Source organism: Euwallacea fornicatus, chromosome 25, assembly GCF_040115645.1.
Source record: "Euwallacea fornicatus isolate EFF26 chromosome 25, ASM4011564v1, whole genome shotgun sequence".
Lineage (NCBI taxonomy): Eukaryota > Metazoa > Arthropoda > Insecta > Coleoptera > Curculionidae > Euwallacea > Euwallacea fornicatus.
This window is the reverse complement of record NC_089565.1, coordinates 2,155,364-2,170,283: the sequence shown is the minus strand read 5'-3', so window position 1 is coordinate 2,170,283 and position 14,920 is coordinate 2,155,364. Positions and strand designations below refer to the sequence as shown.

The 14,920-nt window shown below is 38.1% G+C and overlaps 1 protein-coding gene across 1 annotated transcript; it reads right to left on the bottom strand.

Moving 5' to 3' along the window:
- Positions 1 to 5,593: 5,593 nt before the first annotated feature.
- LOC136347000 (uncharacterized) lies at positions 5,594 to 11,246 on the bottom strand. Its single transcript, XM_066296607.1, has 5 exons — positions 10,999 to 11,246; positions 9,815 to 9,996; positions 6,566 to 6,688; positions 6,176 to 6,507; positions 5,594 to 6,120 (listed from the first exon to the last, which is right to left on the bottom strand). Exons 1-5 carry the CDS (start codon positions 11,145 to 11,147, stop codon positions 5,704 to 5,706), a joined length of 1,203 nt encoding a protein of 400 aa, XP_066152704.1. The 5' UTR covers positions 11,148 to 11,246; the 3' UTR covers positions 5,594 to 5,703.
- Between the last annotated feature and the right edge of the window lie 3,674 nt (positions 11,247 to 14,920).

The following is a 14,920-nucleotide window of genomic DNA, read 5'->3' as shown; positions in this document are numbered from 1 at the left end:
GTTTCCGAGATACAGCATCGATTTAGTTCCTGATTTGGTGCGATTTTCTGCTATCGAAAATGAAACTACGAAAAGTGCCTTTCTACGGCTCTACGACTTCAATGGCGGTATTCATGGTCAACATAGGTTCAAAAATTTCAGCAGTAGTTAAGGAAACTAAATTTAACGCTCTTGTGTTGTAAAGGTGAACTGTGCGCTCCTCAGGTTCAAGCCGAAATTAACTGCCCATTTTGACTGTCCTGAAGGCAACTCTAGCGGTTTCTAAGATTTTTTAAAAGCGTCAAGCACATCATCCACAAACGGGTTATCAACGAATATTACGAATTCCGGTAAATTCGGTAGAGAAGACGTTGTCCTTGCAGGATAGCGACACGATCGTTACAGATATTGTTTATAAGTGAATTTAACTTATTTTAATAGATTGCATACGTATCTATATCATTTAGCACTTCAAGTTAAGCTTTAACGCACAGGGACAAAACGTTAAGATTGGCAGTGGCTTTATCGTAATTATACGGGGTGTTCAAAAAAGACGTGGCAACATCGAAAGTGGTGATTTCTTAGGTCATGTTATCAAAATAGTTGCTATAAACACGGAAATGTCTGCTTTACAAGATACAGGGTGTTAGATTTTTTTTTATTTAACGGTTTTTGAAAAATAATTGAAATATTTTTTGACCGATTTTTTTTAAATTTGGAAGCGTTATATGCGGTAATAAGGGGCTAATTTGGCCTTAACGAGGTTAAAATTATGAACTGCAGTTGCGTCAGGGAGGGGATCTTAACCAAATTTATTGACAAACGAATGTACGCCATTGACTTTAATTAAATTTTAATACTTTTTGAGATGAAGCAATTCAAAATACAACTCTTTTCAAAAGATATTTGAAGTACTTTTCAAAAATCGCTATTAAAAGTAAAATTTAACACTCCGTATCTTGGAAACAATACATTTCCGGACCTGCGTTTATAGGAATTTTGTTTCCATGAGATGGCCCGAGCAATCGCCCCCTTAAATATTGCCGCGCCTTTTTTAAACACCCGGTATACGTATATCAATTACAAACATGACCTATGGAATTCCAAATCAGTATTGTTCCTGAAAAATCTCTGAATCGTTTTCGATCAGGATTCCATTTACGATAGAAAACGTATTTTTATACCCTCGGGGTATGTTTGCAAAGCGAAATCGCTGCCTTGTATTTATAACTTTAACTTGATTTTACTAAATCTGGAAACATCGCATATTTGTTCCCATCGCGTATCGTTTCCAAGACCGGTGAGTTGTACCCTTACAAAAGGCAGGTGGTACCGATATCACTTCGTGAATGAGTCACTTGAACGTTAGCGCGGCGGTGAGGTAGATACTCGTGATGTACGCCGCACTACTAATCGGGATAATCGGGTTTCTTCCATTTTTACGACTCTTGAGGTATTCCATTAGTATACCCGTGACTTGGTGAGTGAACTCAAGTGACATTCAACTGCCATTTTGTGAGTGAGAGTGAACGTTGCTTACGTGAGTCTGGCTCACGCTTTTGGTGCTCGAGGGTAAGTTCCGATTGCTTCTCGTGGTTTAGAGTTAAATTTGGCCAGGGCAGTAGGAACGACATCATTAGAATTTTAGTTGAAAGTCAAAAATTTTTACAATTCTGGCTCTTCTGCAAGATACTTCGGCCCATCATTGGGTGTGGTCGGACAATGGTATCGCAAGCCGAGCTGTTCCGACCCTTTAAAAAATATATACATACAGTGGTAGCCAAAAGTTTGGAAACTTTTAATTTTTCTAATAAATTATATAAAGATGTTATAGCGGAAATTCTGTATTATTTAGGATACATTTAATGCATTGTTCCAAACCCTAAAAAGTGTAAACGAAATTCTATGCATTCCAAGTGCGTTTTTATTGAAGATAATTTTTTGCGCTCGGCCTCAAACATGGAAACACGTTTTAAATTCATCAATTTGGTCGTTTTATCGGTTGTTTTTACCTGAGAGTGGCTGTGTATGAAATATCTAATTTTCCCACGACAATGGACAAAGTTAAAAACTATTCTGAAGATTTTAAAAACAAATTGATTTGCTTACTTAATTCGGGTTTGAAGCAACGTGAAATTTCACAACGATGGAATATTCCCAATGGGACAACAAGCAAAATTGTTACAAGATGTGAAGCTACTGGACCGACATTTAATGTGCCGAAAGTTGGAAGATCTAAGAAATATGTACGAGCAATGTGGACAGATTAACCAGGCGAATGTCTCGAGCAGATCCAAAGATGTCTTCTAGAGAAGTTGCAAACGAACCTCGCGAAGGCAACATCTTTTTATCTGCAAGAATTGTGCGATATAGATTAGTACGTATGGTATTATTTGGTCGTATTGCTGGTCGAAAACCAGTGATATCGAAGAAGAATAGGAAAGCCCGACTTGAATTTGCTCGTGATCACATTGATTGATCCAATGGAAAATGGACTGCTGTGTTACGAAGGGACGAAAGCAAGTTCAACACATTTGGAAGGTAGATGCTACGGAAGACTGCCAAAAACTACCAGATGCTCTGTTAAGTACCAAGTGCCAACCGTTAAACACGGAGGTGGCGGTATTATGGCTTGGGAGGCTTTTTCTTCATCCAAACCAGGGCCACTGGTAAAAACAGACGGACTAATGGATCGCCTTGTTTATCGGGACACACTTGAGAACCATTTGCTTCCTTATGCGGACCGGGAAATGCCCCTACGTTGGCAATTTCAACAGGACAACGATCCCGAGCATTGCAGTAGATTGGTAAAAAATTGGTTTAATGGAAGTTCCGTTGAAGTCATTAAGTGGCCTTCTGAAAGTCCCGATTTGAACCCCATCGAGCGCCTGCGGGAGCATCTAGGCAGACAAATTCGGAAGATCAACATCTCAAATAGAAATGGACTTTGGGAAAATCTTAAAGGGGGGTCGGCGAAGGTTCCTAATGATGTCTGTGCCAATTTAGTTGGTTCCACGCGACGCAGTTGTGCTGTTATTGTAAAGGCAAACGGATGTGCTACAGGATATTAATTTCATAAACAATATGTATTTTTTTTTAAATAAATAAGTGAAAAGTTCCCCTACTTTTGCTCAACCAAAAATCATTATTGTTCAATAAAAACTAAATCATTCAAAATATTATTGACTTATTTCAAAAATATTCATTCCACTTAGCAAATATACAAATACACACATTTTAACCAGTCTCTAATATGGTTTTGTCATTTAATTTAGAAAAATTAAAAGCTTCCAAACTTACGGCCACCACTGTATACAGTGTTTCGGGTCTCAACTGCGCATGCCTCTGCTTCGAGTCGAAATAAATTTGAAGTTCTCGCTATTTTGAAGATTTTTACGCGGGAATTAATATAACATTTTCTTACGTTTCAGGTCTCAGCTGTGTACTCCTCTGCCTCAAATCGAAATACATTCGAAGCTCTAACTGTTTTGAAGATTTTTTTCTCAGGTATTGATGTTAAATTTTCTCGTGTTTCAAGTCTCAACCGTGTACCCCTCTACTTTCTGTCAAAATTAATTCGTAACAATTTTGAAGATTTTTTCTCAGAAGTTAATATTGAATTTTATTGTGTTTCAAGTCTCAACTGCGTACGCCTCTGTTCCAAGTCGAAACTAATTCGAAGCTCTAACCGTTTCGGTGATTTTCACATTTTTTTTTTCCAGAATTAAAGTTGATTTTTTTTTGTTCTTTAGGTCTCAAATGCATGTTATCCAAAGTGTATGTGTGACTCGCATTAAAATTCGAGTTTATACCGTGAAAAGCTTCCGCTGTGCTCCTAGAGCACTGTCCTTGCTCCTCATAAATAAAAATCATTTCAGTTCTTCCCCGAATTACGCGTATCATTTTTAAAATGACTCACAACATCATACGAATCATAGCAATGAATTTCAGCTCATTTGTACACCTACTGACATCGACCAGCACCACAGGTAAGTAAATAATATAGTCCATACAAAATAACACCAAAACACGTCGAAAGGGCGTTCCATTGCAAAAAATATGAACAATAAATAATCATATTTCATAATGCACATAATTACGGAAGTTTGACATTTGCTTTCGTAACTAGTGCCTTTTTGCTTTGAACACGACAGTCTTTCTGACGACATCGTTTTTAGCAATTTTTAGCACTAAGTCGGTAGGTTTATCTAACGATATTGCAAGCTAAGACATGTTTGAATAAAAATTCTTAGTTTCATCGCTCCTATCAATACGTTAATAGCGAAAATAGTTTTACAATGATCAGAGAAGCATAACTTGACGACGCAACACTCGAGTGTAACAAATAAGGTACTAAAATACAGATAATGAATAACCCTTTGAGATAATGTAACACTCAGCCCTTTTGACCACTCAGTATATTCGAGAGGGGGGCTTTACACGGCAAAACGTTAAAAGAACTGCGGTGAATTCTAAATAAAAATTGGTCCCCCTTGTATAACAAAATCGATGCGTTTCGGCGACATTTTAAGCATCTATGCCGTTTCGAGATAACAGCGATGGGAAGTTGTCAAATTGACACCCTGTATATAAAGCACTTTATGATCTTCTCCGTTTCATAGGGAAATTGTCCCATTTATCTGTTATATGCAGGGTGTCGCTTTAACAACCCCTCGGACCCCTTTCAATTTATTTATGATTTCATAAAGAAATCAATTATGGGGATGTACGTGCGGCTCATGAGGGTACATTTTGTATTTAGCAATAGCCCTACAGGGTGTCCCAAGAAATCGGCGCGACATAAAGTTTTAGCAATTTTTTTAAATGGGAGCAATAGCATTTTTTCCACGTGATAGTTCCTGTGCGGACCTGTGTCAGTTCCTAGATCTTTTTTACCCTCGAATGCAGTGACTCGGAGCTGTGACATTTTAAAATGAATTTTAGGCACCTGCCCTGCCTCGTAAAAAAAAAAATTACGTCGTGGTTACCTTAAATTAGATTTTGATCATTTCGGGACAGATTTCTACCCCAGAAACGCATACAGGGTGTCCGCAATAACAACTTTAATTTTCACTTTTGCAAATTAAACTTTTTTTTTTTTTCAAATACGATGGCGTGTTTTTGGTGACGTAAGACGAAAGAATATTCAATTTTCTTCAATCATTTACGGTTTTTTCTTTCTTCGATATCTGTCCATTTTATAACTATAGAGATGAGGTACACGCAGCAAGAACTTATTAATATGACTTATGTAATTGGTTCAGGTGATGGAAATTGTTTACGATCATCTCGGGTCTACACGCAACTATTTCCTAATGGAGCACATCCCGATGTAAGGAGCCTAGAAAGTCTAAAGGGCCGTTTTAGGCATTAAAGACACATTCCGAGGTTTCCAAAAATGGAACAGTTTTCGATGACTGGAAAAGAGTTTCCTATGTCGTCATGTTTTATTGGATTAATGGAAATTTATCGCTGTTTATTGGCTGATCTTTCATTCTGGTCGTTTAGTGAAATAGAGGTTTTTGCTGGAAAAACCCTACAACGTGTGAGTCGTTTCTTCTAGTTCTCTTAGGTAAGGAAATGCCCCACCATTTCCATAATAAAAGCGAATCTGTACTATCGGAGTATCTAATTCCTATACTTACAATAGACTCTGATGGTGTGCACCATCATAAAACGAAAATGTCCTTATGTTCCCAACGTGTTCTGTATTAAATTACACATTTACAACCAATCGCGTGCAATAAATTCTTTGACTATGAAACACAGACGAGTAATATGAAGAGGGTCTTTAAGGCTACTTCCATCACTATGCATGTCATTACCTAAGATGGGATATAACGCACAAACGATCTTGCAAAACTCTCCATCTGAGGTGATTCTACTCAGTTCTTCGTTGAACGAGTCTCTCAGAAAGTGATCGCAACTGACTTCTAGTTTGTTGAGAACTTGGTGGAATTGGTCGTAGTAGAAACTTATAAGATCAGGCAGGTGTTGCTTGAGGACGACTAGTTGTACGCTGGTGAAAAGAAAGAATAGCAGATCTCTCAGAGCGGAGGCGTACTGAGCCTCTTGAAAGCCTTTCAATTTAACGTCTAGAGGTTGGCCCTTTTTGTCGTATTTCACCAAAATGTTCTTTACCTGAAACATATGATTTAGTAATCCCCAACGTGTTGATCCAGACACTATTTCTTACCCAAAGATTGGAATGCGTGAATGTAGCCCAATGATCTGCTTCTTCCGTTGATACTTTATTTTCAAAAGATCTAACTGCCTTATCAACTATATCATTTGCAAACCCGCTGTCTTTCAGAGCACTGATCATGTGGATTCGAGCAATTTGTTCGAAGTTGTTACCTTCTAGAACGCTGCCACATTCGTTTAGGTATGGTCGAACTTTTGACCTAAACTCCTTGAATTTGTCGGTTTTGAGGGCTAAAGTCCCAGCATGGAACTTAGCTAGAGCCAGCAGAATTGCCTTAGTAGATTCGAAGTCGAAGCCAGTGCGCCTGTGCACCGATTTGAAGCCTTTGATTGTTGTTATTTAGTTATTCGGTCAAACAACAAACACGTGTCGAATTCATACCTGCGAACGAGCATTTCGGGTCAGTGGTAACGAGAACAGCATTCTGGTCTATGTCGTCAGACCCATTGAGATTAATTCTACCACCGAAGCTGCGCAGCATGACGTCTTCGCCCTGCTTCACGCCTAAAAGCAAAGAATTTTTCAATAATTTTCAAATATTTCGACTTGTTACCATTACTGCCACCACACACCGGATTGCATTGGTGATTGTCGTAGATGTGACAATAACACGATGCACGTAGAGAGCCAAAAGTTCCGCACAAATTCATTAAAAATTTGAAAAAAAAGAGGGGGGGGGGAGTGAAATATTTTTCATGAAAATGCTGATGCACGTCAAATATTGTCTTTCGTTGTGCATTTTAGACGTAACAGACTTGTATACAGGGTGATCCATGTGGTAGATGAACGTACTTAAATTTTTTTGCGGAGCCCCATGTAAATTATGGCGTTTTTGAATTCTTTGATTCTTGAAATTCTGAACATATTTCACGTGTAAATATTTTCACTTTTTTTCGAGCGATTGACTGAAGGGGGCCTTTGGAGCGACCTGTTAGATTGCCCGACCTCACCCCTATGGGGTTACCCAAAATATAGACTGTATTTAAGTAAATTCAACGATGCAGAAAGTTAAAATGAAAAAAAGTTAAAAAATAAAATGACTCGACCAGAAGCTCGACAACGCTTCCTGAAATGATAAAAAAATTCGCTGAGGAATTCGAATTGCTGCTTGCCCACTGTCAGGTTAGTTCAGGTTAGGGCTAGGTTAACAGGAAACAATTCCAACGTTTAATGCACCAGATTATAGTAGTTTATATAGATATTTTTTAAGTATTATTTTGAGTAGTTCTATCGTTATTTCTGTTTGTTGCAATTTAGACGTGGGCATGTTGCCTAAAATATGTTTAGAATTTCTCAAACCACTTCAACGTCACAATATACATGGGATTACATAAGAAAAAAGTGAAAAAGTATTTATCTACGATATGGGCACTCCTGTATACATCTCAGCTATGTCAAAAAAATACTCAACTAAAAACACTATTTGACGTATTCCAGCGTTTTTGTGAAGAATATTTTCTTCTATTTTGACGAATTTATGTGGGACTTTCAGCCCTTCATGTATGCATTTACAATAGAATATTTTTTCGGGCATATAAGCCGTATTTCAAGGAAATTGCTTCTTGAAGCTTCGTATACATACAACTGCGGTGGACATTATCGGAATCTTTGCCATTGAGAATACGGTACGAAATGGAATGATTTTAGTCCGGGGGCCTCAGGTACGATCACATTTACAAGAGAAGTCTTAGAATCACTAGAGAGCTTTGAAGCCACTTCAACCACTAAAGCGCGTTATCCTTATTTTTACGTGTTTTCACTGTTATCGTCAACTGAATTAGCGCGAAAGGATTCAGCTATACAGGGTACCCCACGAATACGGAGGCATCTATCGGCGTCTTCAAAACTGTGACTAAAAAAAAGTTCAAATTTGGGTGTAATGCTAAAGCGTCATTTACTTCCGGTTGTTAACGTTCATTCGCTTATTTTAAGTGGAACACTCTGTATATTATGTCAGATTTCGCTTCTAGTGAACATTATCGACATTTTTGATGTATAATGTTGTATACCTAAATTTTACACGTACTGAAGTGACTCTTTTCTGATATTGATAGTTTAAACTCGCTGAACTTAAACTTCAAATGGTTTTGATATTGTTACTAAAGTTTCGCTAGTGTTGAGCTTTTCCAAGGCTCATTTCGTCATCAACAATCGGCTTTCGGTAGTCCCGCTAGTTGTTAAATTATCCATTATGCCTTTGAGGACGTTTCGTAATGACTTCGTTTTCTCTGGGTATCGAATACCGAGTGTATAACATGTTCAGTTCCATAATTTGTTACATTAATAATAAATAATAAACACATTGACAATATTTTCATTTGAGCAGCTTATGCGTACTACGTACCTGGAGTACTGAACATTAAAAAGTTTTTATTTTTTTTTAAATTTTATAAACTGGAAACGGTTAGGAACAAACAATAACAATTATTTTTTTATATTAAATATGTATTCGTTGAAAAAATGGGAAGTTCCTATTAAAAAAAAAACAAGGGTTTTTTCACATTTTTGAATGAAAAATTTAGATTATCTCTTTGAACCCTCTGTATGGAAAAGCACAATTTAACTCTCTGATGTGAAAGCAATAAAGCATTTTGTCCCACAGTCCAAAATTTCGTTTCAAAATAATTGACCATTTGCGAATTATTAAAAAATACATTAATGGTTGCAACTGTAATTTATTTATTTATTTTTTTAAACTAAATACATATTAGAAATTAAATTTTATTCCAATCAAGATTCGTACAGATCTTCAAATTCGGCAAAAAATCGTTCATTTTTTACCTGTTTTAATGGCGTCATATGTGCAACAAGAATGTGAATATCGTTCGGACGCTTGCATGGGAAATAACGAACACCTAGTATGAAAAATATTAATATTGAGTGGTAAATTTGACCCATTGGTTTAGTTACAATAAAACTTTGAATTTATTATCAGTTCCATTGCTAATTCCTCATTGAAACCCCCCTTAGGTGTCTTATTCATGGATCTTGCATTTCAGGCATTATCGCACGCATTCGAGGGTCAAATTCCCGAAACATTAGTACCATCGAAAAGCTTTTCCGACGATAAGTCGCAACCATGCCCGTGCTATTTAAAAAAAAATGACTTGGGGCAGCTGAGCTGCATTTGGTAGAGGACAGTGAGTTCATCGTACCCGCAAATACCTTCCCCCATCGTATTATGGTAGACGTACATTTGGATTTTTCCATCGCCTGCATGATTTCCAAGATATTGGCATTTATGCTTAAAAAAAAACCACCCTGTATATGTCACTGTAGTTCCAATACGATCCGCAGTGAGACCCAACCGTCTGGAGCTATTCCAAATTGATTCCTTCAATCTTGGACTCATCTTTTAACATCTCTATGGTGTGTTATATTACGCTCAATTTGCACAGATATTTCGCTCTCTATCATCAAATGAAGAGCGAATAGATATTTACTGCAATTGCCGCTCACCGTTTCAGTCAATGTCCAGCTGTGGAGGAAATCACGTTTTGAGAATGTCCACTGCGGTTGTGGGTGAAACGTGAAGAAGCAATAATCTGGGAACGTGGCTTATGGGCCCGGAAAATATGTTAATTGTGTCTTTACCAGTGGTGCAAACCTTCACTGTTGGAAAATATTTACCTTTTCCTTTTAAATAAACATCAATCGTGTTACGTGCTGTGGTGTAGAGTCCCACTTGGTTTTTGAATATGGCTCGAATTTTGAATATGTCATGCGTAACGCTGTACTTCGGCAACGTTTTGGCGATGGTTGATAACATCCAATTTTCGCCCGTTGTCGTGTTGACCAGTTCAATTTTCAATCTAAATGAAGGGAAGATTTGAAGTAGCTGGTTGGGCAAAAAAGGCCACGTGAATTTGGACACAAAATTAGTAACCCCAAAACCTGAAACTTCCATCGTGTTTTCTTGCCGTCCAGACCAACCCTCCTTCATACACGTATGTATGTACAGGGTGACTCAAACTTGACTCCCCTACACCTATTTAGAGAGTTGTGACGTCATTTTTCCCAGAAACACATCCGAAATGCGACAAAATTATATTGACCCAATTTTTCCATATAGCTTTTCATAAAGAATTAAAAAGATATATTTTATCGTTTAAAAATTGGAATATAAGCAAAAGCGTCGTAGAAATGATCGTAAAAATAGATCCTGAAATGTCAGACTAGAATCGATTCGCTTCCATATCTAGTTTGCTAGACCTCGTATTGTGCAGCAACACCTAAATAATTCGTCGAGACAAAGCTGGATTGGCGTTAAAGGGACTACTGTGCAGTGGCCAGAAAAGTTTCCTGATTTAACACCCATAGACTTTTTTTTGTGGGGATTTTTAAAATTTTGTGTTTGACTTCTGTTCATCTCAAGCTGTCAAAGTTGCCATTGAAGAAGGTTAGAAGATGTAGGACCAAAATTAATATGGAGGAAATAAGAGCCGTAAAAATGAAGAGATGATTCGTGTATTCAACATGTTTTACTTTGTCCAAAAACGACTAAGTTCTTTACGTATTTATCCCGTGTGGTTTATAGACTTTCACTCACGTCCAAAACCAAATTTTTACATTTTTCTTAATTTCCTTAATAATCTTCTCTATTTCATAAAATTTACGCCCAATTCACTCTCATTTATTTCTAATAATCAATTGCAACTAACGGACTGGCCACAAGTAAAGTTTACTGACAAATCTCCATTTGTTATTTTGTTACATGTTTCATGTTCATTGTCTTTCCTCAGTAAACGCTAAAAATCGAATGTTTAACTCTGTAGTGAGTGTCTAACTAAAACAGTGACTCGACATTGGCTCACCTCAGATAAACGGATCCATACTCGTCCAAGTACCTCGCTCTCGAGTAATTCACCTTCACGATCTTCGACTGGTCGCAGGGCATGTGTGGAGTGATCAAATTGGGCAGGTCTTGGATGATGAAATGTCCATCTTCCACCGAGTTTTCCATCAAACCGTTTGCTAACTCACTGCAAGCAACACTGTAAAAAATATACTGAAAGAGACTGCTAACACTGTTATATGCTTAATCGACAAGTCTAGGCGTTTATCGTGAATAATTTAATTTGCGGTTTTCAAGGATTCCCCATAGCGCAAGAGCATATTCGATCTTTAGATCTTTTCCTATGAATATCTTATGATGTCAGGCGGAGAGTTGTCTGGTAAGTGGAGCATCGACCGGTAAGTTTCCCACTGATGGTAGCAGCCATGATAAAACCATTTAACTTCCGATTTAAAATGGCGGATCATTTGCTCCACTCTCAATACTCTAAACCATGTACTATTACGAGTCGTTCAGATCATACTGCGTCTATTCTGTAATTGCTGTAAATATGGACCGCCACTTAAACATGGACTTTCCATGTGTTAATATCTAATATAAGCACTACTTATTCCGTTTCTACAGTCAACAGGACAGAATTTTCGCCGAAGAAGAGAACATTAAAAATTCTGTCCCTTTGTATTTTCTATTGTGCTGTTTGCTTCCATTTTTTAATTTGCGAACTCAATAAGCGCAGCTCCGAATGAAATAATGAACCAACAACAAAGCATAACAGCGGCGAATTTGCGCTCCAGCTGAAATTTTTTTATCCATTGCTTCCATTAGATGTATTATACGCTGCTGGCGGTCTTTCAAACATCCGTAGTACGGTGAATAGCAGAACAAGAAATTTATGTAATGAAATTTGCAGGACCGGGGCCCGGTTTTGCTGCAACATTCATTTTTTTTTCATTTATCCATTAGAGTTCTCCTTGGAACTCTTGTGTGGAGGTACCTGGTCCTGGCAATATCCTAGTGACTCCAAGAGTACCGGCCGTGCTCAATATGGCCGAGGCTGATTACGGCTCTGCGAGCGCAAGAAAGCTCTGGCTTAATCAGACTAGTTTATGAATAAGGATCTTCGGTGAAAGGTTTGTTTGTTCCATGCTGTCAACTCCAAACAATGGTGGAAAGAGGCAATTTGTGCAATACGCAATCAAGAAAAGTGTAATAGAGCCGACAACATTACTTCTTCGAGATTAATTTTATTTGGGCAAGTGCGTCTTGTTTGAAAAGAAGGTAGTTGATATTACCGAATAATGAAAAAGAAGTTTTGGCATTGAGAATTTATTCCATCCCAATGTGCGGCACGCGTTTCTACTCATTCGCTTCATCAGGCATGTGTGAGAGCAACGCAGGTACGTACGTGCATACCTAATGCTACGCGTGGCAGAAATATACGCACATGTCGGTGTAGCTTGGAATGGAGGCGAACGCATAAGGAAGCATTATCAGGTATCAGATCAGCCTCTTGTGGAAATACGCAAAGTTGTACCCCCCTTCAAAACGTTAGATAATTGAGAAAAGCGCCACTTTATAACATATCTTGCACCAACACAGGGTGGGTTTTTTAAAAATACAAATGCCAACGTCTTGAATATCATGCCGGCAATGGAAAAATACAAAAACACGTCTACCATAGTATGCTGGGGGAAGATAATTGACGGTATGATGAGCTCGCTCCGTTCCACCAAATGCACCTCAACCTCCCCAAGTCATTATTTTTTAAATAGCACGGGCATGGTAGCGGCACATCGTCGGAAAGCTTTTTCAATCAGGTTTTCAAAGGCACCAAAGTTTCCGAAATTCTCCCATGAAAAGTATGCGATAATGCCTAAAATGCAAAATCCACGAGTAAGAGACCTGGGCATAGAATTAAATGGTTTTCAATCAGGAATGAGTAATGGAACTGATAATAAATTCAAAGTTTCATTCCAATTAAATCGAAGCACAAGACCTGTCCGTAGTATAAATAATTTTTCATAATCGGTGTTTGTTATTCTGCTGCGATATTCACATTCTTGACGAACAATGACACATTTCCTTAGGAATTGCAAAACACTCAGTAATAATTCGCTATCTCCGCTCTACAATCGTTTCTGGTCGGGTTTTGAACACTGCAGATTTCAAATGCCCCCACAAAAAGAAATCCACGGGCATTAGATCGGGAGACCGAGGGGGCCGTTGTATCGCTCCTCCTCTTCTAATCCGTCTCGCGTGGTCGTCGTTACCCAATTGTTGCCTAAATGTGGCGATGCCCCATTTTTTTCAAATTTTAGTGAACTTTCGTCGAGTTGTAATATCCATTTTCGTCCCGCTAATCCTCTAACTGATGAATGATCAATGGTTCAATAGCATTCTCTAAAAGGTCCCGGTAGATTTCACCATTGAAATTTCGCACAAAAGTCCTATGATAGCATCTCCAACTATCCCGGCCCAAGCATTCAGTTTTTATGGTTAATGAAAGCTTCCTTCTTTCCTAACACGAGGGTTTGAATCGTTGCAGATTCTATGATTATGGCTATTGAGAGTATGATTCAAGGAAAATGTGCACTCATCATTAAAGCAAACGTTCAGCAGGAGTCGTTGGTAATGGAAGCTTGCATCACTTCGCAATGTTGAATTCGTCGGTCTGGCTCATCTTCAATCGACTCTTGGTGAAGTTGAATTTTGTATGGATGAAATTCGTGTAATTTTAGAACTTTTCGGACCGATGCTGTCGATCGTCTGGTTAAAGTAGATGTTTGAAGGATGGACAACGATGGGTTTTGGATAAATTGTTCCAGAACTTCGATTTGAGTGAGCTCATCTAATATCCTGGATTTATTCCTTTTTTCAATGGGCCCAGAACCAGATTCCTCAAATTTCTGTATTAATTTCCTAGCTTAGGGAGGATTAATGTTCGTTACAGGACGTAGCTGGCGAAATATTTCTGAGGCTCGTGGAAGAACACGTTTCTCAGCTCCAGAACTAAGAACGATTTCAACCCATTCTGCAATTGAATATCGATGAAAATTTGCGAGAATTTAGCACGAAGTGAAACTAAAGCAGTAAACAGGGTTCGACGAGTCACTGGGTAGAACCTCATTGACAAATACCAATTACGGAAAAATGCCCAATTTTGAACATTTGACCATATTAATTTGTTGATAAGAGAGACGTGAATATATCGAATACCTATTGCAAAATGTTATTAATATTTAATGGCAAATCTGCCGCTTCGATTTAATTACAATAAAGCTTCAAAATAACTATCAGTTCTATCACTTATTCCCGATTGAAAACCATTCAATTCTACCCCCAGAAGTCTTACTCATAGATTTTGCGTTCCAGGCATTTTCGGGTAAATCTAAGGGAGGAACTCTAGAAGCTTTGGCACCAATGAAAAGCTCATTTCAAATCCTCTTCGACGATATGTCGCAACTGTATTATTTTAAAAAAATACTTGGAACAGTCGAGGTGCATTTGGTAGAGGGTAGTAAGCTCATCGTGTCTGCAAATACCTCCCCCCGTCATACTATGGTATTTTTGGATTTGTCCGACGCAGGCTTAATTTCCAAGATATTGGCTCTTATACTTTTAAAAACTCATCCTGTATATGCGACGTTGGTCGGATAACAGCAAATTTGCTCAAGAATCGTCAGTAACACGGCCAGAGGCAAGAACCTGTGACCATCTCGGCTAGTATTTACTCGCCCGGTATGCGCGCGCGCCAAAACGACTTCATTATTAATCGTCGTCATTAATACACTTGTTGGCTAAACAACTAGGTATTTATGTCCTATATTGAAGCTGCAAATTTCCTTTTAGTCATCTCTCAAAGACGCTCGGGGTATGCACCTGCCACTACATGTCACTTAAACCAATTTGCAATTTCCTTAAGCAAAATTATTTATTATTCT